A 26,080-nucleotide genomic window follows, 5' to 3' on the forward strand; every position below is an offset into this window, starting at 1 on the left:
GAGAGTCTGTTTAGAGCCTCCGCTCTTCAGAACCCCCGCTTAGTATGAAGACTTAAGGGTAAGCTTCACTACTAGCGGTGAGTGTAGGTAGGCCTACTCTCGCTTAGAAGTATCAGGCCTCCACTCCTAGGAGTTCCGTGCTTGGGTAGCCGAGCTAGCTGTGACATCGGCCCGAGCGATTCTCGCTGGTAGTGGGGAGTGATGTTCCTTCTTGACTCCTCAATCAGTCAGTTGTTCACTTACTCCTCAGCATGGCGGCGTTGGTATATCGTTCCCATAGTGTCCTGAACCAGGACGCAGCGTAGAGTTCCCTCCGGAAGGGAACGTCTCAGGTTACGTAGGTAACCCTAGTTCCCTGAGGACAGGGAACGAGACGCTGCGTCTCGTAGCCATGCTTCGGGCCCCACTTACGTCTCCATCAGACAAAAAGATGGTGGATGTATTCACAAGCGCCCTTTTATACTGGTAGGCGCCTGGTGATGATGTCATAGGCTGGTGCCGGCCAAGGTCAAAGTTCATTGTTGTTGTTCTATAAGAGCTTCAGAACCGGTCACGCTGAAGGCAGTTCCCATAGTGTCCTGAACCAGGACGCAGCGTCTCGTTCCCTGTCCTCAGGGAACTAGGGTTACCTACGTAACCTGAGACGATTTCAGATCACTGATCTGATCTCTGTCTTTACGGATGGCAGTTTGAATGGAATCGCATCTGGATTGGAGCAGAGATACCGATTTCCCAATTTGCTCGATCTGTCCGGTTACAGCGGTGACTGCTTTATTGGTAGCTATTTTCAATCTCACGTTTCAGATCTAAAATCTGAGGCGTCAGCACATCATCTATGGCAGATTTGATAGCGGCAGTAACAATTCTGTCTAAATCAGACTGTTGTTCACTCAAGGCTTGTTTCACTCCGGCCAAAATGGCGGTATCCAATTCGGCTCGGGAGATAGTGGAGGACTCCCTGAATTTCTTCTTAATAGGAGAAGTTGTGTCCTCCCGAGTATGAACAAGTGTGGTCTGGGTCGACATTTTCGATGATTTGACGTAATTTAGTATTTAGTTGTCCTTCGGAGACCTGAAAATAAGCGAGTGGTGTGGGGAGTGTCCTTTTAAAGCTGCACCGCCAATAACGCGTCGCCAAAACATTTTGTTAATCAATGTTTAATTTAGTTTACATAAGAACAGACACACATGTCCACTTAATGTTTAGTGTGATGTAGTTACTTTTTATGGAAAGTAATGTGTTACGTTACTTTTGTGTTTCTTTTGTGTCTGGGCAAGGCTTGCTTGTTTGTTTTTAATACAAAAAGTTCCCCTTCAGTCGAATCACTTCAACGTTACATGGGATCTCGCTTGAGAGACCGATCATCTCTGAGCCTTATATAAAAAGGCCAATTTCAAATTGGCGAGTGGACGTGCGCGCCGGCCACGCCCCCGTACATACGGGTATATAAGATGGCCGCGCGCATCACTCAGTTAGACTTTTGCTTTCAGAGCCTTTCCGCTCGACCCTGTCTTCAAAAAGAAACTTCAAAGAAGAAGAATTCTTGTTCCTGCAAGCTCTTCTCTGCTGACGCGCTGCCATCTAAAAGAACTTATTCTAAAAGAGTGTTTTTGGCAGCCGTCAGCGGTATCCTGTGGGCGGCCGTTTTCACGGCCATTAAAAGCCTCCTGCGCTCCAGCGAGCGACCCCATCGAGTGCACAGAGTGCCGGTTCCTCCCTGGGCAGACCGGGATCTAAAAGAGCAATTTCTCACGGCTGTGAAACGTCCTTTTCAGGATGGTTTTCCGGCCGTGCGCTACTGGATGTGGCAGTTTCCTCACCTCCGAGGACGGACATGAACGCTGCCTCACGTGCCTGGGCTACCCGGCGCAGAGCCGGCCGCAGGAGAGCGGCACCGCCCGCCTCTCAGGGACCAGCTAAGAAAACCCCTCGCAAGAAACCTGCGAAACGTCCCTGATGCGGGCAACCCAGAGGTGGTGGAGATTGCTCTACGGGGGACAGTAACATCGACTCCCCCACTCCCGGTGGAGGGCCGGGAGCTTCTGTGCACCCAAAACTTAACATCGCCACATTTTCACAGAAAGAGCAAATTTCCTCACCTCTGGGGCCTCGGCCCCGAGTTCCCTTTTCGAGCAGAACTTACACTCCTCGGCATCGGACTCGGAGCCTGAGATCGCCAGCGCGGGAACCAGGGAAGAAGGTAAGCCAGGGCTATTCAATTGGCGGCCCGCGGGCCCAATGCGGCCCGCCAATCATCTTCGTCCGGCCCGAGGGAGCAGCAGGTGGCTTGAATGGTTTTTGCACTAATTAGTTTGTCCACTAGGCGGCGGGCCAGCCAAAAAAGAAAAGCAAGAGAGCCAAGAACAACAACAATCTACCGGAGATCGCAACATCATCAATAGACGGCAGATTTGACAAGCGTTTGTAGGGCTCCAGACTGCGACCAAATGGTCGCATTTTTTCTGCCGGTGCGACTAAATTTTGTGAGCGGTCGCAATGGCGCGACCACCGCGTTATTCAACTCATAAGCGCTGCTATTTCTGTTTCATACGAGAAACATTAAATGGCAAACGAAGCGAAAGAGAAACCATAGCGCGCCACGTTTGAGCTGCGCAGCGCGGACCGTTTATCAGCTCGGACCGCAAACACACTTGTCCAAGCTCAGAACAGCATCGGGAACCAAAGTTGATTTCGTGACACTGTTACTGCACAGTGCTGCGAGATCCAGTGAAAAGTGTTTGAATTCGCCCAGAATGAATTAAGGTTGCTGAAAGATCAGTGAGAATCATTCAAATTCTGCTCAGAATTCTGTTATAAACAGCGCTGATGTAGGCTATGTCAGACAACCAGAAGTCACACCAACTTAAGCAAAGTCGAATGTTATTACATTATTCATTTCAGGGTTTGTACAACCTTTTGAGAGAGAAATTCAAGCACTTTTCAATGACTTTAAAGCATTTTGCACAACCATTTTAAGCACTTTAAAGCTCTTATGATCCAATTTGAATGTTATCTTGATGGCCAAAATATACTTTGTGGTAAACAAACACTTATGTAAAATTAAAAACATAAAATATCGATTATAACCAGTATATGGCAATAATAATCTGTCTATTTTATGCATATACAATTTATAGTTTATGTGAAGATTGTTTTAAAATCACCTAAATTAAAAGCTGTTATATATTTCAGAGCCTATTAAATGTTGGGCTTTCAATTCTACTGTAATGTTGAATGGACATAATTAATATGTAAAACTGAGAGAAAATTCATTTAATAGAGTCACCAGTAGCAATATTGAAATCAATACTTCATTAATAATAGGCTACTTGGTAAAAAGATGCTATTAAACACATATTTAAAAATACTTTGTAGTTTCTACCTTAATTTGGAGGTTCATTGTGAAATTATGACAGTATAAATATATAAATATGCGATTATTCATGATTAATTACAAAAAAAGTGTGATTTTTTTTTTTTTAATTGATTGACAGACAGCACCTTAACCTTTTATAGATGTTGGTGTTGGTAATATTAGTTCATTTTAGTGAAAATGCATTTCAGTGTAATTGTATAGGCCCCCTAGAAAAAGATCGGGACGGCCCCCATCCCCTTGGCCCACTTCAAATTTCCAGTTCGATAATCCGGCCCTCAAATGGATCTAATTGAATAGCCCTGAGGTAAGCGCTGCCTCTCGCAGCCAGACTCTCCCCCAGAACTCGGTGTTCTCTGGGGTAAGTCCCCTTCCCCCCGCCCCCTTAGGCTGCCCCACCGCGGTCACGTCGGTCAACGTTCCCTTGATACCGCTAGCGAGCCGGTTGAAGGTGTGGCTTCAGCTCCCCAACCCCTCGCGGTGGTTGATACGGACGGTACGTCTCGGCTATGCGATTCAATTCGCCAGGCGTCCGCCCAGGTACAGAGGTGTTCATTTCACTACTGTCCGTGCGGACACGCATGCTGCTGTCCTGCGTGCGGAGGTTGCAGTCCTACTGGCGAAGGACGCAATCGAGCCAGTCCCTCCAGCCGAGATGAAGTCAGGGTTCTACAGTCCCTACTTCATCGTGCCCAAAAAGAGCGGTGGGTTAAGACCCATCCTGGACCTCAGAGCTCTAAATCGGTCCCTTCTCAGGCTGCCGTTCAAGATGCTCACGACGAAACGCATGCTAACCTGCATTCGTCCCCAGGATTGGTTTGCAGCCATCGACCTGAAGGACGCGTACTTTCACGTCTCGATCCTTCCTCGTCACAGACCCTTTCTTCGGTTTGCCTTCGAAGGTCGAGCGTATCAGTACAAGGTTCTCCCATTTGGCCTGTCCCTCTCTCCCCGCGTCTTCACCAAGGTCGCGGAAGCAGCCCTGGCCCCTCTTTGGCAGTCGGGGCTTCGCATTCTCAACTATCTCGACGACTGGCTTTTGGTAGCTCACTCGCGAGATCTATTGTGCGTGCAGAGGGACCTGGTGCTTCGGCACCTCAGCCATCTGGGCCTTCAGGTCAACCGAGAGAAGAGCAAACTCTCCCCAGTGCAGAGGATCTCTTTTCTCGGTGTGGAGCTGGACTCGATCAATATGACAGCCCGCCTCACAAACGAGCACGCGCAGTCAGTGCTGAGATGTCTGGACTTATTCAGACACAAGACAGCGGTTCCTCTCAAAACTTTTCAGAGGCTCCTGGGGCATATGGCAGCTGCAGCCGCGGTCACGCCGCTGGGCTTGCTTCATATGAGACCGCTTCAGCACTGGTTACACGATCGAGTTCCAAGACGGGCATGGCACCGTGGCACACTTCGGATTGGCGTTTCCCCGCAGTGTCGCCGCCTTTTCAGTCCGTGGTCAGACCCTGTCTTCCTTCGGGCCGGAGTTCCCTTGGGGCAGGTTTCCAGGCGTGTTGTGGTGTACACCGATGACTCCACCACGGGTTGGGGTGCTATATGCAACGGGCAAGCAGCCTCGGGCTCCTGGACAGGACCCCAGCTGCAGTGGCATATCAATTGCCTCGAGTTGTTGACCGTGCTTCTGGCCCTTCGTCGCTTCCGATCGACGCTGCGTCAGAAGCACGTGCTTGTTTACACCGACAGCACCGCGACTGTGGCGTATATCAATCGCCAGGGCGGCCTTCGCTCACCTCGCATGTCACAACTCGCCCGCCGTCTGCTCCTTTGGAGTCAAACGTGGCTGAAATCGCTGCGTGCCATTCACATTCCAGGGGAACTCAACCGTGCAGCGGATCAGCTCTCACGGCAGTCCACCCACCCCGGAGAATGGCGACTCCACCCCGAGACAGTCCAGCTGATTTGGAGTCGATTCGGCCAGGCTCAGATAGATCTGTTCTCGTCCCCCGAAACCTCCCACTGCCAGCTTTTTTTCTCTCTGACCCAGGCTCCCCTCGGCAGAGACGCCCTGGCACACAGCTGGCCTCCGGGGCTCAAGTACGCTTTTCCCCCAGTGAGCCTCCTTGCACAGACCCTGTGCAAGATCCGGGAGGACGAGGAGAAGGTCTTGCTGGTCGCGCCACATTGGCCCACCCGGACCTGGTTTCCAGAACTTATTTCCCTCGCGGCAGCCCCTCCCTGGAAAATCCCCTTGAGGAAAGACCTTCTTTCTCAGGGGATGGGCACGATTTGGCACCCGCGCCCCGACCTGTGGAACCTTCATGTTTGGCTCCTGGACGGGACGCGTCAGACCTCGCCGGCCTTCCCCAGGCCGTGAGAAACACCATCATTCAGTCCCGAGCCCCCTCTACGAGGCAGGCTTACGCTCTGAGGTGGGGTCTGTTCGTTGACTGGTGCTCCTCTCGAGCTGAGGACCCACAGAGATGCATGATTGCAGTAGTGCTTTCCTTCCTGCAAGAGAAGTTGGAGCGCAGGCTGTCCCCTTCGACTCTCAAAGTCTACGTTGCTGCTATCGCGGCGTATCATGATGCAGTGGATGGAACATCCCTGGGTAAGCACCCACTGGTCGTGAGGTTCCTTAGAGGTGCCAGGAGACTTAATCCTCCCAGACCGCACCTCATACCCTCTTGGGATCTCTCCGTCGCCCTCCGTGGCCTACGGGATGCCCCATTCGAGCCACTTGCCTCAGTTGAGCTGAAATTTCTGTCTCTTAAGACAGCGCTCCTGACTGCTCTGGCCTCCATCAAGAGGGTAGGGGACCTACAAGCTTTCTCTGTCAACGAAACGTGCCTTGAGTTCGGGCCCGGAGATTCTCACGTCATCTTGAGACGGTTATGTGCCTAAGGTTCCCACCACGCCCTTCCGCGATCAGGTGGTGAACCTGCAGCTTCTGCACTGCTCTGCCCTGTTCGTGCTCTGCGTACTTACGTAGACCGTACTCGGCACTTTAGGCGCACTGAGCAGTTCCCATTGGGTGGTAGAAGCCATCTCCCTATCTTACTTATATCAGGGAGAGCCATGCCCCTTAGGTGTTCATGCCCACTCCACTAGGAGTGTTGCCTCATCCTACGCGTTGGCTCATGGCGCCTCACTAGCGGACATCTGTAGAGCTGCGGGCTGGGCGACACCCAATACCTTCGCTAGGTTTTACAACCTCCGCGTAGAGGCCGTATCCTCCCGTGTCTTAACATAAGACTTAGGCGAGCGGGAGGATGGCTGGTGTCGGCTTGCTACGCCATTCCCAAAAGGGATCCGTGCGCTGTATCCCAGAATGTTCCCTCCGGTGAACCCTGGGTCCTCCATGCCCCGCAGTCCGGCCTAGATGCGGAGTAGTCCCTGACTGTGATCCTGCCCGGGTCTCCTTCGCCCCGCAGGTTGTGGCTTAGTTTTTATTTATTCCAGCGGAGGAGACCGCTGTTTCCCTCGTGTATCCCTAAAAACCTTTATGGATATATTGAATTATTCTCATTTCCACATGTAAAGATTTCATGTGCTCCGCCCCCCCCAACCCATGCTTCAGTACGTCTGGCATCCCTGGAAGGGCCCCCTTATTGGGCCTCAGGGCGTTGGGAAGGTTACGTTACAATACCGCCTGCGGACACGTCTGGAGAAGACTTGCCGGCACGTGGCGTTGTGCGTAACTCGGCGTCAGGGTCGTGGCCTTTTCCATAGGGCTAGTTCCCATGTAACGTCGAAGTGATTCGACTGAAGGGGAACGTCTAGGTTACGAAGGTAACCCTCGTTCCCTGAAGGAGGGAACGGAGACGTTACATTCCCCTGCCACGACCTGACGTCGCGCTGACGCTGGCTCGATCGGCTCTTCAGCAAAAGCCTAACTGAGTGATGCGCGCGGCCATCTTATATACCCGTATGTACGGGGGCGTGGCCGGCGCGCACGTCCACTCGCCAATTTGCAATTGGCCTTTTTATATAAGGCTCAGAGATGATCGGTCTCTCAAGCGAGATCCCATGTAACGTCTCCGTTCCCTCCTTCAGGGAACGAGGGTTACCTTCGTAACCTAGACGTTATATTTTGAAGGGTATTTGTGTTAACATAGTTAATTATTAAGTTGTTCAGGTGAAACTTACAAACTCAAAGAAAACTTCACACCACTGTGCACTGATCAGCTGCAGTATGTGGCAGGTGAAGTAAATCACATTGATTATTATTACAATGGCAGCCATTAAGTGCTGGGATATACACTGCTCAAAAAATAAAATAAAAATAAAGGGAACACTAAAATAACGCATCCTAGATCTGAATGAATGAAATATTCTTATTAAATACTTTGTTCTTTACATAGTTGAATGTGCTGAAAACAAAATGACACAAAATTATCAATGAAAATCAAATGTATTAACTCATGGAGGTCTGGATTTGGAGTCACACTCAAAATTAAAGTGGAAAAACACACTACAGGCTGATCCAACTTTGATGTAATGTCCTTAAAACAAGTCAAAATAAGGCTTAGAAGTGTGTGTGGCCTCCACGTGCCTGTATGACCTCCCTACAACGCCTGGGCATGCTCCTGATGAGCTCCTGATGGTCTCCTGAGGGATCTCCTCCCAGACCTGGACTAAAGCATCCACCAACTCCAGGACAGTCTGTGGTGCAACTTGGCGTTGGTGGATGGAGCGAGACATGATGTCCCAGATGTGCTCAATTGGATTCAGGTCTGGGGAACGGGCGGGCCAGTCCATAGCATCAATGCCTTCGCCTTGCAGGAACTGCTGACACACTCCAGCCAGATCTCACAAGGGGTCTGAGGATCTCATCTCGGTACCTAATGGCAGTCAGGCTACCTCTGGCGAGCACATGGAGGGCTGTGCGGCCCTCCAAAGAAATGCCACCCCACACCATTACTGACCCACCGCCAAACCGGTGGAGGATGTTGCAGGCACACCGTAAAAAGTTTTCACCAGATTCAACTTAAAATCTTAAGGCAGCTGCTGAACTTAGGTTTTTAAGTTAAATCAGCTTAAAACTACAAGTCATTTTAACTTATTACAATAAAAATTAGTTGATATAACTTGTGAGTTTAAATGACTTAAGTTGAAAACTTAAGTTCAGCAGCTGCCTTTAGATTTTAAGTTAATTCAACTTAAGTCATTTAAACTCACAAGTTATATCAACTCACTTGTTGACTTGTAGTTTTAAGCTGATTTAACTTAAAATCTTAAGGCAGCTGCTGAACTTAAGTTTTCAACTTAAGTTGAAACTGGTGAAAACTTTTTACAGTGGAGCAGAACGTTCTCCACGTCGTCTCCCGACTCTGTCACGTCTGTTACATGTGCTCAGTGTGAACCTGCTTTCATCTGTGAAGAGCACAGGGCGCCAGTGGCGAATTTGCCAATCTTGGCGTTCTCTGGCAAATGCCAAACGTCCTGCACAGTGTTGGGCTGTAAGCACAACCCCCACCTATGGATGTAGGGCCCTTATACCACCCTCATGGAGTCTGTTTCTGATCGTTTGAGCAGACACATGTACATTTGTGGCCTGCTGGAGGTCATTTTGCAGGGCTCTGGCAGTGCTCCTCCTGTTCCTCCTTGCACAAAGGTAGAGGTAGCGGTCTTGCTGCTGGGTTGTTGCCCTCCTACGGCCTCCTCCACATCTCCTGATGTACTGGCCTGTCTCATGGTAGTGCCTCCAAGTCAAGTCAAGTCAAGTCACCTTTATTTATATAGCGCTTTAAACAATACAGATTGTGTCAAAGCAACTGCACAGTATTTAAACAGAACAATAGTGTGTAAGTAACTATTATTGTAGATAATCAATTTTCAGTTAAAGGCAGTTCATCAATGAATTCAGTGATATCATCGTCAGTTCAGTTCAAATAGTATACGATATCGCTGGAAAGTGTCCCCAACTAAGCAAGCCAGAGGCGACAGCGGCAAGGAACCAAAACTCCACAGGTGACAGAAATGGAGAAAAAAAACCTTGGGAGAAACCAGGCTCAGTCGGGGGACCAGTTCTCCTCTGGCCAGACGAAACCAGCAGTTTGTACCAATGTCCGATTGTAGAGAACTCATCAGGTTCCTGTGGTGTAGCGCCGATGGCGGTCTAGGTTGGCGAGGTCTTTAGTGATGATCCGTCTCTGGAGCTCATCTGGTTGACATCCATGGCTATTGAAGTCATCTCCAGGTGGTGATCCATGATCTAGGCTGGGTGCGGACTGGATCCGGGGGACTGCAGTGACCATCTGATCTGGATACAGGCTGGGTCTGGTGGCTACGGTGACCTCGGAATAAGAATGAAACAGACTAATATTAGCGTAGATGCCATTCTTTTTACGATGGAACGAGTGCATCAGATGTTATGGGAGGTGTTTTCGGTTCCGGCTGACCTAATTAATGCAGCCTAACAATCCTTTAACGGATTTGAATTATAGGAATGTGTTAATGTTTTATGTGTAAACCAGGTTAAACAGATGTGTCTTTAATCTAAACTGACAGAGTGTGTCTGCCTCCCGAACAGTGTTAGGTAGATTGTTCCAGAGTTTAGGCGCTAGATAAGAAAATGATCTGCCACCGGCAGTTGATTTTGATATTCTAGGTATTATCAAATTGCCAGAATTTTGAGAACGCAGCGGACGTGAGGGACTATAATGCGATAGAAGCTCGCTCAAGTACTGAGGAGCTAAACCATTGAGGGCTTTATAAGTAATTAGCAAGATTTTAAAATCTATACGATGTTTTATAGGGAGCCAATGCAGTGCTGACAGAACCGGGCTAATATGGTCATACTTTCTAGTTCTAGTAAGAACTCTAGCTGCTGCATTTTGGACCAGCTGGAGTTTGTTTATTAAGCATGCAGAACAACCACCCAATAAAGCATTACAATAATCTACCCTTGAGGTCATGAACGCATGAATTAATGTTTCAGCATTTGACATTGATAGCATAGGTCGTAATGCGGTTTTGCAAATGCTAGAAATGTGGCTTTCAAAGGAGAGATTGCTATCGAATAGGACGCCTAGGTTCCTGACTGATGACGACGAATTTACAGAGCAGCCATCTAGTATTAGACTGTGTTTTAGGTTATTACTTGAAGAGGTTTTAGGTCCAATAATTAACACCTCTGTTTTTTCAGGATTTAACAGTAAGAAGTTATTTGCCATCCAGTTTTTAATATCAGCTATGCATTGTTAGTTTTTCGAATTGATATGTTTTGCCGGGCTGCGAAGAAATATAGAGCTGAGTATCATCAGCGTAACAATGAAAGCTAACAACATGTTTCCTGATGATATCTCCCAAGGGTAACATGTAAAGCGTAAAAAGTAATGGCCCTAGTACTGAGCCTTGAGGTACTCCATACTGCACTTGCGATTTAAATGATACCTCTTCATTTATTGCCACAAACTGATGACGGTCTGATAAATACGATTCGAACCAAGCCAGTGCACTACCATTAATTCCTACATAATTTTCAAGTCTGTTTAAAAGAATGTTGTGGTCAATAGTATCAAACGCAGCACTAAGATCCAGTAGCACTAATAGAGAGATACAATCACGATCGGATGACAAGAGCAGGTCATTTGTAACTCTAATAAGAGCAGTCTCAGTACTATGATATGGTCTAAAACCTGACTGGACATCCTCACAGATACCATTTTTCTCTAAGAAGGAGCATAATTGTGAGGATACTACCTTTTCTAGTATATTTGACAGAAAAGGGAGATTCAAAATTGGTCTGTAGTTAATTAATTCATTGGGGTCAAGTTGTGGTTTTTTAATGAGTGGCTTAATAACAGCCAGTTTGAAGGTTTTGGGGACATATCCTAATGATAGTGACGAATTAATAATATTCAGAAGAGGATCTATGACTTCTGGAAGTACCTCCTTTAGTATAGATGGAATAGGGTCTAACATACATGTTGTAGGTTTAGATGATTTAATAGTTTTATACAATTCTTCCTCTCCTATAATAGAGAATGAGTGGAATTGTTCCTCAGGAGATCTACAACGCATTATCTGATGCGATACTGTAGCGGGCGGCTGTATGGTTACAATTTTATCTCTAATAGTATCTATCTTGGAGGTAAAGTACTTCATAAAGTCATTACTGCTGTGCTGTTGGGAAATGTCTGCACCTGTTTCTGCTATATTTTTCGTTAATTTAACCACAGTATTGAACAAATACCTAGGGTTATGTTTGTTTTCTTCTAAGAGAGACGAAAAGTAATCCGATCTGGCAGTTTTTAATGCTTTTCTATAAGATAAGTTACATTCACGCCAAGCAGTACCAAAAACCTCTAGTTTTGTTTTCCTCCAGCTGCGTTCCAGTTTTCGTGCTTTTCTCTTTAGGGCGCGAGTGTGATCGTTATACCACGGTGTTACACTGTTTTTCTTAATCTTTTTTAAGCGCACTGGAGCAACTGTATCTAAAGTGCTAGAAAAGAGAGATTCCATAGTTTCTATTACATCATCAAGTTTTTCTGAGCTATTGGATATGCTGAGGAATTCAGATAAGTCAGGAAGATTACTTACAAAGCAGTCTTTTGTTGTAGAGGTGATGGTTCTACCGTACTTGTAGCAAGGAGTTGAATTTATAGTTTTAGCTATCTGGAGTATACAAGAGACTAGATAATGATCTGAGATATCATCGCTTTGCTGCAGAATTTCAACACCATTAACATCAATTCCATGTGACAGTATTAAATCTAGAGTATGATTTCGGCAATGAGTAGGAATGAGTAGAACCTCAGTATGACCCTGACCACCCTCCATGCTCTGGACACTACATTGACAGACACAGCAAACCTTCTTGCCACAGCTGGCATTGATGTGCCATCCTGGATGAGCTGCACTACCTGAACCACTTGTGTGGGCTGTAGATTCCGTCTCATGCTTCCAACTAGAGTGAAAGCACCGCCAGCATTCAAAAGCGACCAAAACATCAGCCAGAAAGCATAGCTACTGGACGTTAGACACACAGAGCTTCTCCATCTTCCGCTTGAGGATACCCCACAGGTGCTTAATAGGGTTCAGGTCTGGAGACACCTTCAGCTTCCTCAGCAAGGCAGTTGTCATCTTGGTGGTGTGTTTGGGATCGTTATCATGTTGGAAAACTGCCTTTTGGCCTAGTTTCTGGAGGGAAGGCATCATGTTCTGCTTCAGAATGTACAGTACATAATGGAATCCATTTTTCCCTCAATGAACTCCAGCTCCCGAGAACCAGCAGCACTCATGCAGCCCCAGACCATGATGCTACCACCACCATGCTTGACTGTAGGCAAGACACAATTATCTTGGTACTCCTCACCAAGGCATCGCCACACATGCTGGACACCATCTGAGCCAAACAGTTTATCTTATAGTCTCATCAGACCACAGGACATGGTTCCAGTAATTCATCCACTTAGACAGGTTGTCTTCAGCAAACCATTTGTGGGCTTTCTTGTGGGCCAGCTTCAGATGAGGCTTCCTTCTGGGACGGCACCTATGCAAACCGACTTGTTGCAGTATGCAGCGTATGGTCTGAGCACTGACAAGCTGTCCTTCTACTTCTGCAACCTTTAAAGCAATTCTAGCAGCACTTATGCATCTGTTTTTCTGAAGCCAGGTTCTGCACCTGACGCACAGAACGTCGTTGATCGATCCTTGCGAGGCCTGTTCTGAATGGAACCCATCTTGGTAAACCTCTGTATGACCCTGACCACTGTAGAGTAACTCGGTTTCAGGGTGTTACTGAACATCTAGTAGCCTTGGCCATCTTTGTGGAGAGCAACAATTCTAATTCTCAAATCCTCAGAGAGTTCTTTGCCATGAGATGCCATGTTGAACATCTAGTGGTCAGTATGAGAGAAATGTAATACTTGCTCTTATACAAGATACACATGTTTGTCAAGCAGACAAAAACATAAGCATGATGAATAGGACATGTGGCTTTGCATGGTTAAACAACATACTGCTGTTATCACTTAGGGTGTACTCACTTTTGTTGCCAGCTATTTTGACAATAATGGCTGTATGTTGAGTTATTTTCAGAGGACAGTAAATCTATACTGCTATACAAGCTCCACATTGACTACTCTAAAATATATCCAAGTTTCATTTCTATAGTACTGTCCCTCGAGAAGATATACTAAAATGGTTGCTGAAATGTGAGGGGTGTACTCACTTTTGTGAGATACTGTATATAACATTATACGTAAACCTCAAGGAACATATTAAAATACAAAAAAATAAAAAAAATAAATAAACTTAATGCAATGTCGGCTTTAAATGTCTCGGTGCCAGAGACCACAGAACACATTTAGAGGTCCTATGGAGTTCATGCCTCAATGAATCTGAGCTGTTCTGGCTGCACAAGGAGGACCTACACAATATTAACAAGCTGTCCATTATTACGGAGTGAGTCTTTTGGAGCAACTATGCAACTAACTTTAAAATATAATCATCCTACCCTCTGTCAAACCCCCTACAACTGACATATGAATCAAAGCAATGTTCACAATAGTCAATGACCCCTGTGTCTCTGATGGATTCAATAGTTTATTTGGGTGACAACAGTTTGCCTAAATGATTAAAAACTGAGTACATTTGTGGTACATGAGCAGTAGAGAAACACACACTTAGATTCATATCCACATCCAAAATAACCATGCATAAAACAGACATTAATTCAACTTAAAAGTAAAAGGAAAACACAGATAAAGGTTAAGGCATAATGGTTGATCATCTGATCACACAGAACAGCTCTAGAACTTCAACATCTAGCTGAAATGCCAAAAAGGTCAGAATGTTTTAATGATAAATGGCTTTTCACCTCATAGCACAGCTTGCAGATTGTCAGCTACATAAACCAGTGAAATATTCAAACAGCATACATTTGTATGAATAACAGTTCTACAACTGACAAAACAGTGACTCAATTCTTCATATTTGAACCAGAGACTGAAAACAAAACATTTACAGAACAATATCATGATTTCCAACTTAAATATTCAAGTCACGAATTACAGCAAAATGCATATGATTTCCCATCATCATTTGCATATATACATGTCAAACTGCTTATGGTCCTCATTATAACTTTTTGATTTGAAGTTTATTAAGCTTTTTGTCCAATGCCAAATGAATGATCCAATTGGCATATTATAATTTTGTAAATGCTTTAATAACACTGAGATAAATTACTCCTCAATAAGTGCTTTGTGCAAAACATAAACTCAAAGTGACACTGTCCTTCTGACCAGGACAACACAGTAAATCAATTGGAAAGGAAGCACAAATAAACACCCAGCATGGATATTGTATTTAGATAAAGGCACATTAAAAAGATATGAGCTTTGCCATTCAAATCACCGGAGCAACTTTGGCTTTGAGAGGATTTTGTTTCCTGTAAAGCTTTAAAGTGCAGATTATCTTTAACTATGAACACAGAGTGATAACGGCTTCATAAATAGCGTGAGATTCACCGCCTTCATTACCCAAACAGCATTGTGTAGTGTGCATGTTTATATATGTATCTACGTGTTTTTGGCAGAGAACCTCGTTTTGCATACAATTTCCAGCAAATAAAATAAATGTAGTATTATAGGAAGCTTTAGAAATCAGTTTTGGTGCTGCATCAGGCTATGAAATAATACTGCAAAATAATGTGAGTGCCTGTCTTAAATATTATACAATTTTGATCATAAAATAAAATACACTACATTTACTAAACAAAAAAAAAAAAAAAAGAAACAAAAAATCTGAAAACCCTTTTTAGAATTTCTTTGTACATCTGAGCATACAGTAAATAGAAGTGTTTAATATTTATGTCTAATTTTAAATAATGTGAATGATCCATGCATATGTCTATGATGTTAAGGCTTTTTATCTTTGGTGGCTTAAAGGCATTCTAAACAATAACATTTATCGCTGAGTACTTATATTTTGACGCTGTGAGAAGGACAGTCAGAACCTGAAATGTCCAGTTTATATTTCACCCTGTGGTTTTGGGCTGAAATCTAAGCTTGACGTGTTGACTGACGTGTTTCAGCTGCCAGACTTTGACACAGTGTTTCACACAGATCATAAACAGTCTGTACTGTATGTTTGTAGTGTCTTATAGAGACATTGGCAACATCAGCAGAGAACAACGATGTGGAAAGTGTGAGAAAACCTTCTTGTTCTTGACGAGTGCAAGTGTCTTTCTGCAAAGATAGAAACTGGTATGTCTTATTATACTTCACATCTCTAATTCTATTATACAAACTTTTCCTTTATGTAGCCATCTCTTAGAAGTTACATGACTGAAAATGAGGGAGACATAATATGGGAGCGATATATCGAGGAATACCCCAAGCAAACGGATGTGGTTTGAAAAGATAATCCAACATAAACCATGAGATATTAGGAACCAGTGGCACGTGATTTTGGATATGAGCTGATTGAAAGCCTTTAACCTAGTGTCAAGGTCAGGAGAGGTCAGGCAGGCCTGTGTTAGGTCAGACAGTCCGATAAAACCTCTAGTGTCACTGGCATGGCGGCTGTGGTGGGACATGTGCACTGCTCGATGTTCTGGCCGTTCTGGCTGTTCTGGCTGAGCTGGATTTTGAGTTTTTCCACCTCGTAGTCGTGCAGGTACTCCTGGATGAGGTAGCGTTCACGCTTTATACGAGCTTTCACTTCTGACGGCACGTCAGGGATCAACCACGCCACAAAGAACTTCACCACAAACACCACATGCTGGAGAGAAGAAGAGTATTAATACATTAATTACATGCTTCTCTTCAACGACATCTTAATAGCTGTCTTGATAATCAATAGCTTGCCTTCATAGTCATGAACATATTTTTAAAATCTTGTAATATTTTAAAGCCTTTATTATTTTTCAACTCTACAGCTGTGCAATCAAATTCACTTCAAAGATTCACTTTTTATTTATAAGGGCGACATGAAAAATATGTCTTTTCGCGGAAAACAATGACTTTTTTTAAGATGAAAATGACATGAAATTACTCATATAACCAACAGATGGCAGCAGAGGATCAATCATTGGCTGCAGCGGCCATTTCAACTACCTCGTTTTTTCCAAGTCTTGCTTTTCGATTTATTATAAAATTACTAGTATAACAAACTTTTACCGCAGTGAAGTAGGTATAGGTATAGCAAGTGCAGAAAGTCATTAAAATAAAACAAATAAGCTCAGACACAAACAGCCTATAAGGGTTATTTAAATACTTATAGTTCACTGCAATTTAAATAAGTAAAATATTAGTATAAGAATTAAACAATGCATTCAATATGAAATATTTTAGATTTACTTTCATAACTACATCTTGAACCGTACAAGCTAGGGATGCACCGATAAGTATCGGCCGATCACTTGCGCGTTTTGTCAGTAAAGCCGGTTCTGTAATCAGCGGTAAATGCCATCAGGTGCATGATTTCACGTTGAACCGTATATACTACACACAGCCGTTGTTCACTGACGAGCTGCGCACATTCACACTGATAATGAACATTGATTTGCGCAGCTCGTCGGTAAACAACGGCTGTGTGTAGTATATACGGCTCAACGTGAAATCACGCACCTGATGGCATTTACCGCTGATTACAGAACCGGCTTTACTGACAAAACGCGCAAGCATGATCGGCCGATTCGTATCGGTGCATCCCTAGTACAAGCTATTAAATTGCCTATATTCAACCAACACAAACGTGTTACTGCTGTAGTTGCGTTACTCTGAATTTAGTTTGACCCTTTCATAATGAGTGGGAAAATCTGATGTACAATCAAGAAGCATTTTTTTAATAACAGAGTATATGTCGTAAGTGAGGATAGTAAAATAAAGTTAAATGTGACATATTAAAGCCAAGTATTCTTCATACAGTGGACTACCAGTAAAACTGATACACTTTGACCAGACCAAGTTTTGCTTAAGTATTTTTTCTTTAATTGCTAATGTGACCTTTTTACACCACAGACTGAACTTAAGCATTGCTTGGTAATTGGTCAACAAAGTATTGACAGTCATATTATATTACCATTTTCTAAACTATAGCCAACAAACTGTGAAATTGTGAGAAATGTTGAAGGTGTCTGAATAACTGTACGTTGTTTGGATTACAAAGGGGCCTTAACAAATAATTACTTGACTTTATCAGTACACTTAACTATTTTCCAATTAGAATATTTAAATATTCCAGAGCTGGATCTGCTATTCTGTGCTACATCATCCTTGTAGTGTAGTGTACTTCAAATCTTAAAAGTATGTTTTCCAAAAAAAATATATACAGTGAGGTCAATACGTATTTGATCACCCTGTGCTTTTGCAAGTTCTCTTACTTAGAAATCATGGAGGGGTCTACAATTTTCAGCATAGGTGCATTTCCACTGTGAGAGACAGAATCTAAAAAAAAAACCCCGGAAATCACATTGTATGATTTTTTTTAACAATTTATTAGTGAATTACTGTGTCAAATAAGTATTTGATCACTTGCTTATCAGCCAGACTTCTGACCCTCAAAGACCTGTTATTTTGCTTTTAAATAGTCCAGCTACACTTTGCTCATGATTCTAAATTAGTAGCACCTGTTTGAGGTTGTTAGCTGTCATAAAGACACCTGTGCACCCCACAATCAGCCAAAGTCTAAGTAGCAACAAAGGCAAAACCAAAGAGCTTTCAAAAGACACAAGAGACAAAATTGTAGACCTTCACAAAGCTGGAAAGGGCTACGGGGCAACTGCCAAGCAACTTGGTGAAAAAAGAACAACTGTTAAAGCAATTGTCAGAAAATGGAAGAGGCTAATGATGACTGTCAATGTCCCTCGGACTGGGGCCCCACGGAAGATCTCTCCTCGTGGGGTATCAATGATGCTAAGAACGGTGAAGAATCAGCCCAGAACTACACGGGAGGAGCTGGTCAATGCCGTGAAGAGAGCTGGGACCATCGTTTCCAAGGCTACTATCAGTAATACACTAAGACCTCATGGTTTAAAATCTTGCATCGCACGGAAGGTTCCCCTGCTTAAGTCAGCCCATGTCCAGGCCCGTCTGAAGTTTGCCAGGGACCATCTGGATGATCCAGAGGAGTCATGGGAGAAAGTCATGTGGTCAGATGAGACCAAAATAGAACTTTTTGGTTTTTACTCCATTTGCAGTGTTTGGAGGAAGAACAATGATGAGTATCATCCCAATAATACCATACCTACAGTGAAGCATGGGGCTGGAAGCATCATGCTCTGGGGGTGTTTTTCTGCACAGGGGACAGGACGACTGCACTGTATTAAGGAGAGGACGAACGGGGGCCATGTATTGTGACATATTGGGCAAAAACCTCCTTCCCTCAGTCAGAACATTAAAGATGGGTCGTGGCTGGGTCTTCCAACATGACAATGACCCAAAGCACACAGCCAGGAAAACCAAGGAGTAGTGTTAATTTCGTCAGACGAGACGAGACGAAATATGTTCGTCAACGACCTTTTTTTTCATGACTAAGACGAGACGATGACAAGACTGCACCACTGTCCAAAAACGCTGACTAAGACTAAATTAACATGCATTATTGTTGACGAAAAAAGACGAGACGAAAATGTTTTGCATAAAATAAAAACTAAGATAAAATCTCTCTTCATTTTCGTCTACAATCGTCTCTGCTTTTTCATCAGCTGTTACGGCTTTAAAATATTCAAACTGCGCTTTGGCGCGCTGGCTGGCGCTGAGCCAGAGACGGACGAGCTCTGCGTTTGTCATATAATCACAACTATGCAGTGTTTTTAACCACATAACGCTTATTTTAGGTTTCAGACATTTAAATACACATAAGTACTAGTAAAAGGAGACATTTAGAGTTTGTAAAATACACACATAGGTCTATGGAAGCAGCAAATAACAATCTATTCAAATATAATTTGCCGATGTGTTTTATTCATATCACATACACATAGGCTTAGTAACTAAAAAGTTCACTCTATTCCTCTTCCAGTTCACCAGCCACTTACTTGCATGTATTTCGGGAGAAACGGATGAATGCTGTAAATACGGCTGACAGGACTCTCTGAGTCTGAACGGCAAACATGGCCGCGCCCATCTCATGTTACAGATTACGACCCAGATCATTTATATAGGGTTTTAAGTACGAAACATACTAATTCACACATATTTGTGAATCGGAATATTAGATAGTTCATGGCATGGTAAGCAAGTGTGTGAGTATTTTGGATAAAAAAGGAAAAACGAAATAAAAGCGCTCTATCTGTCATACAGTGTTATTGTGTCTGTGTTGTGACACGTGACAAGCTTGATGCGTCGCCATGGAAACAATAAGGACGAACGTTCTAAAATAACGGTCGCTTAAAAAAAACTAGAATATTTAAAACTCACCACTGAAAGGGTTAATCATTTGTGAATGTGTCTCCTAAATCAGAAATTGAAAACCAGACACATTTAACATTTGCATTCAACAAAAATCATTCAACAAGTGTATTTTGTCAGGTAATTATGACATTTAACCAATGTTTGAGATATGTGAAACACTTTTTTTGCTGAAATGTGTATCAGTAATAATCTCAGTAATAATGTGTTATTTTAAAAAAAGACTACAATTTTTTGACTAAACCTAGACAAAAATATATTGAGTTCTTTTTTGACTAAAACTAGACTAAAATTAAAAGACTTTTAGTCGACTAAAACTTGACTAAGATACCTTGAGTTTTCTTTTGACTAAAACTAGACTAAAATGACGAGACTTTTAGTCGACTAAAACTTGACTAACAAAAAAAGATATGTGAATGACTAAATATGACTAAAACTAACAAGGACATTTGGCACAAGACTAAGACTAAGACTAAATTAAAAATAGGTGACGAAATTAACACTACCAAGGAGTGGCTCCGTAAGAAGCATATCAAGGTTCTGGAGTGGCCTAGCCAGTCTCCAGACATAAATCCAATAGAAAATCTTTGGAGGGAGCTGAAACTCCGTGTTGCTCAGTGACAGCCCCAAAACCTGACAGATCTAGAGAAGATCTGTATAGAGGAGTGGGCCAAAATCCCTCCTGCAGTGTGTGCAAACCTGGTGAAGAACTACAGGAACCGTTCGACCTCTGTAATTGTTAACAAAGGCTTCTGTTCCAAATATTAAATTTTTTTGACTCAAGTGATCAAATACTTACTTGACACAGTAATTCACAAATAAATTGTTAAAAAATCATACAATGTGATTTCCGGGTTTTTATTTTTAGATTCTGTCTCTCACAGTGGAAATGCACCTATGCTGAACATTGTAGAACCCTCCATGATTTCTAAGTAAGAGAACTTGCAAAATCACAGGGTGATCAAATACTTATTGACCTCACTGTATATATCTATTAAAATACTAATGAAATAAAGACCACTTAAAAGACACTATAATACATTTTAATTAAATTGCAATTAACATGCAAATAAGTGTCTGACACTTCACATTTAGTTTGCAATTAAGTATATTGTATCACCTTACCCTAACCCTAAGTGTTTTATTTCTTTTTAAAAGTATGCAAACGTGTAGTTATTTTTGACACAAGAATGAAGAGATTTTGAAGAGCCCATACCTCCATAATGATGATAAATGCTAATTTAGCAGCAAGAATGTGCCAGAACTGCATGGTATGGGCGTACTGCTTCTCGTGTCCTGGAGGGTAGCGGTAATCACGGTACCTACAACATCCACACATGTTTGTCAGTGTTACATTAATTCTATCAATTAAAAAAAAAAATACAGCACAAAAATACACAACAATACCTGCAGGTGGTGATGCTGGAGCTGTTGAACCAATCCGGGTTTTCGTCGTCCTCTGGGCGGTTTTGGGGTTGGAACTCAGAGATATTGAAGATCGAAAGGCTGTTGTTGATGTATCCTTCCATGCTGTTATCAGAACCTACGTGATATGCATACTTGTACACCAGCCGAGGGATCATGTCAGATGTGAATGAGACAATGAAAGCCTAAAAGACAAAACAAATGGCATTTAATGCTGTTACATAACCTACTTTGATATTTCTGTTCAGGACATGCTCCATTACCACTTTGTAAGTAAATTTGAGGCTACAGATTTATTAGAAAACATAGCTGCAGCAGCAATTACGGGGCCAAGTACTAGGCACACAAGCATCAGAGCTACTAAAGCAAAGAGCAACTGAAGCCATTCTAAAATGATTTTAGTTAAAATGGATGAAAAAAATCATAAAAACAACCACTAGTAAAATGATTTAACAGATTATCACTTTTTACCAGTGGGTGGCGCTGTGTCGATGTGGTGTGTTCAGTGTGAAGTGACAATGACACACACAAAGTTTGGTGTCAATATGTCAAAACTTTGTAGAGATAAAGCCTCAGAGTCATTTTGGCATCATGGCTCAAATTTGTTGCATTGCTATACAAAAATGGTGTGGTCTATCGACAAAAAAATCATTAAACATAAATCAAAAAGGCAGACAGGAAGTTCGGCCAACTATGGCATAAGTAGTATGTATGCTTTTGGCATGAGCCAAGGGATATTTTGAAACCAGTTTCATTGCAATACTAATGCAATCACAAGTTATTCGCATTTTTAGAAATGTCATAATTTTTAATGAACAGCTTATTATTCTTGACCAGTAGGTGGCACTGTCACCAAATGTATGTGGCGTGGTGAGTAGACAAGGGCATATACACAATTTGATGTCAATATGTCAAAGCTTTGCAGAGATACAGCCAATTCGAGATTTAGCCTCACATCCAATTTTGCATGCTTTTCGTAGAATTTGTTCTTGTGTTATTCGAGAACGGTTTGACTAATCAACTTGAATTCCATAACTTTTTGCCAGCATGGTCTGAAGATGATCTGAGACAATTTTGGGGAAAATCAGACCAAGGTTATTTTTGTAAACGAAAACTATTGATCAGAAAACATTTTCGTAAACTGAAATAAAATAAAAACGTCAAAATAAATGAAAAAATAGACTGAATCGAAACTAACAACTTTTATTGAAAAACTAACCAAAATAAAATATTAATTATCAAAAATAAATAATCGTTTTCGTAATCATTACGTTCTCACCCCATGGCGGAAAAATAAAGACAGCGGCCTGAACAGCACCTGCATTAAATCTAGGCTACTGCATCAGTTTTAGGCAAAATTATTTAGTTTTGTTTGTAACACAAGCAAATATACTACAGCGGATTAATCGTTAAATCGTTCAAACAGCCACGCGATCTCATTTCTAAATGTCTATTAAACCTTTGAAAAAGTCCGGAACATTAAAATCTGTATTTGCCGCTGACAGAGAGAGGGCAGTCATCATGTTTATGTAAAAACAGCTTCACAAACAGTCTTTTTAAATATAGTTATTCATATTATCACAGTCTGTTAAAGGTCATAGTTTGGATTTAAATATTGATGTCTATGCTAAAGATCAAAATAGAGCACGTCATCTTCTGAAAGTAATTGGCGCTTCAAATAACGTTTGTGGCGATTACATTGTTTCTTTTAATGAATCAGTCAAAAAGACTCACTGAACTATCAGTTTGAATGGTTTAACCAACTCAAGTGATTCCTGACTCAGTATTACAACAGACTCACATTGGTGACCACTGAGAAAACAGCAATCATGTTGAGGATCTCATCCCACGCGCCGATGCTGTGCGCTTTGGATGCCACGGGTCGGCGGAACTGAGTGGTGAATTTCCAGGCGTCCACTCGCACTTCCAAGATATTATTCATCAGAGCCAGCAGAGGAGCCAGTGGGAAAGAGGCCACAAACAGGGTGATGAAGCCAAACTGGATAACTGCAAAACAAGGATGTAATGATTTTAACTACAGCACCATCTGTCAGGAACTTTGAGTTATTGCAGGCTGAAAGCTTGTTCATAGAAGTCGCTGGTGTGCGGAGCCCCAGGGCATGACATGTGAGAGAAAAAAAATATTTATGTTGTGGCCACAAATTAACCATTTGTTCCCTCAAATTACAAATACGCCAGCACGATTTAGTAATTTGTTTTCTTGTTTTACTGAAATTGTGGGTAAGTTTTACTAACTCCTGTACACAATTTCATAAAGTCATTGTCCTTTTTGCATAGTATGAATAAAGTATGACAGGACTGTAATGAGGATAACTTAAAACTAGCAACAAACTAGTAAGTTGTGGGAACTAATTGTTAAAAAGGAAACATTTGTATAGATATTCAGTGCTCTTCGGTGCATTCAAAGTATTGTACTGCTGTTTAACTTTGATCAGATTTTTTATACGTTATGAATTGTTATATATTATATTGTATGGTAATGTAGTTAACCCTTTGAGCAGTACGGTCCCACATATGGGATTCTAATTTCTGTGCCCCTGGGAGTACAGTCCCACATATGGGATTTAGAACGTTCGGTGACGTCACGCAGCTGACAAATTCAAACTGCGCTTTGGCGCGATGGCTGGCGCTGAGCCAGAGACGGCGGAGCTCTGCACTTGTCATACAATCACAACTATGCAGTGTTTTTAACCACATAACGCTTATTTTAAGTTTCAGACATTTAAATACACATAAGTACTAGTAAAACGAGACATTAAGAGCTTGTAAAATACACACATAGGTCTATGGAAGCAGCAAATAACCATCTATTCAAATATAATTTGCCGATGTGTTTTATTTCTATCACATACACATAGGAAAAGTAACTAAAAGGTTCACTCTATTCCTCTTCTAGTTCACCAGCCACTTACTTGCATGTATTTCGGGAGAAACGGATGAATGTATATGTGCTGTAAATACGGCTGACAGGACTCTCTGAACTGCAGCGCGAGCAAACATGGCCGCGCCCATCTCACGTTTCAAATCACGATCCATATCATTTACATAGGGTTTTAAACGACGAATCATACTAATTCAAACATATTTGTGAATCGGAATATTAGATAGTTCATGGTATGGTAAGCAAGTGTGTGAGTATTCTGGATAAAAAAGGAAAAACGAAATTAAAGCGATCTATCCGTCATACAGTGTTATTGTGGCTGTGTTGTGTCACGTGACAAGCTTGACGCGTCGCCATGGAAACAATAAGGACGAACGTTCTAAAATAACGGTCGCTTAAAAAAAACTCACTCTCGGGGGTCCACTAGAATATTTTAAACTCACCACTGAAAGGGTTAAACAATGTTCGACACTGATGTACTGTACACTCACCCATCTCCAGGTACTCGTAGAAGAGGCCGAGCTGAGTGAAGCACTGCAGGTCATGATCCTGCTCCCAGCGGCTGTACAGACTCTCCGGATGATTCCTAGCGCTTCTGCTTACCCACCAGTTACGCAACCAGCTACACACACAGACATAGAGACAGAAATACATAAAACACCACCCACTTACAATAAATAAATACAAATGCAGAGGGACACATTAAGTGGGTCTAAATAATTTATTATCATCAAAATAGGCACTAAATACATGCCCTGGTCATGCAACAAATAATGAGTTATGAACGTCATCCTGTGTGATTATATCATGTCATGTGGACTTACGGGACGAGAGCCTCCTGTATGTTCCCCCACACCTGTTTACCCACCATCACGATCACTAACTGAGTGGTTAACTCAATCAAACAGCCGCCTGGCTCGCACTGAAAACACAATTTTGATAATCATGAATAAACAATAACTTAAAGCTGATCTACTAAATAAAAGTATAATATTATATGATCATATACATTTTCTTATTGCCATTAAACTCTATAACCATATAATATAAATTAGAGATCCAATGACAATAACAAACCCTTACGAAAAAGAAGTTTATTCAAGCGTGCTATTAGTATACTTCTTTTTAATTAAAATAGGAAAGTATACTTTCAGTCTACTTTTTATGTACTTCTCAGAAATGTGCTTTATATACTTCTCATTATAATGTAAAATTAACTTAAAATGACATTTAAGTATACTTGACTTACACTTAAAAAAAAGTCTAAATATATTTGAGCTATACTATTTGCGCTATTACACATCTTCTGTACAGAATTTCTAAAACACAAGTGAAGAAGAAACTGAAACAACAGATGCTTCCACATGTAATCTAACACAATCGTCAGACATAAAACAGCATCAAAACCATAGATATGGAAAACTGTGTAACGCTATGGAATAAAATGTTGATTCATGAAGAGATAATAATGATGGTCAAGCTTTGGGGTGTTGATCGACTCAATCTATGTTTTGATTATCATGAATAAATACATTTATTTATTTATTTATTTATTTATTTATGAAACTTACCCACATTCAAGTGTTTATAAAAAAAAAAATTATGCATGAAGCTAGAATTTTTTTTTACAAGTAGTTATTTCTTATGATGTTTTGTAACATCATTCAAAGTGTACTAAAATGCTAAAAATTATTTAATTAGTAAACTATCAATATACCTATAAGTTCACTTTTAGTGTACTTGCAGTACAAACTAGAAGCATAGATGTAAACTAGTTGTGTACTCAAAGTTTACTACTGTTAAACTGTTATAAAGTATACTTAAAAGTATAATTTTATATATTAGAAAGTGGTCCAAATTAGTCCCAAGGAGTACTGAAATAGTACACTTCAAAGTTTACTACTAATACACTGATATATACATACTACATAAAGTATACTTACAAATGTGACCCTGGACCACAAAACCAGTCTTAAGTCGCTGGGGTATATTTGTAGCAATAGCCAAAAATAGTTAAGTATGGGTCAAAATTATAGATTTTTCTTTTATGCCAAAAA

At 42.1% G+C, this 26,080-nt stretch overlaps 1 protein-coding gene across 1 annotated transcript in view; it reads right to left on the reverse strand.

Moving 5' to 3' along the window:
* Positions 1-13,863: 13,863 nt before the first annotated feature.
* Positions 13,864-26,080, reverse strand: part of ano5a (anoctamin 5a) — a 35,278-nt gene continuing 23,061 nt past the window's right edge. The window contains exons 14-19 of the mRNA XM_073831479.1: positions 24,848-24,945; positions 24,515-24,645; positions 22,923-23,128; positions 21,104-21,306; positions 20,913-21,018; positions 13,864-16,064 (exon numbers count right to left, since the gene is read on the reverse strand). Coding sequence (XP_073687580.1) covers positions 15,819-16,064; positions 20,913-21,018; positions 21,104-21,306; positions 22,923-23,128; positions 24,515-24,645; positions 24,848-24,945 — 990 coding nt within the window. The 3' untranslated portion in view covers positions 13,864-15,818. The remainder of the gene's footprint in view (positions 16,065-20,912; positions 21,019-21,103; positions 21,307-22,922; positions 23,129-24,514; positions 24,646-24,847; positions 24,946-26,080) is intronic.

The sequence above is a fragment of the Garra rufa genome, chromosome 25, assembly GCF_049309525.1.
Source record: "Garra rufa chromosome 25, GarRuf1.0, whole genome shotgun sequence".
Classification (NCBI taxonomy): Eukaryota; Metazoa; Chordata; class Actinopteri; order Cypriniformes; family Cyprinidae; genus Garra; species Garra rufa.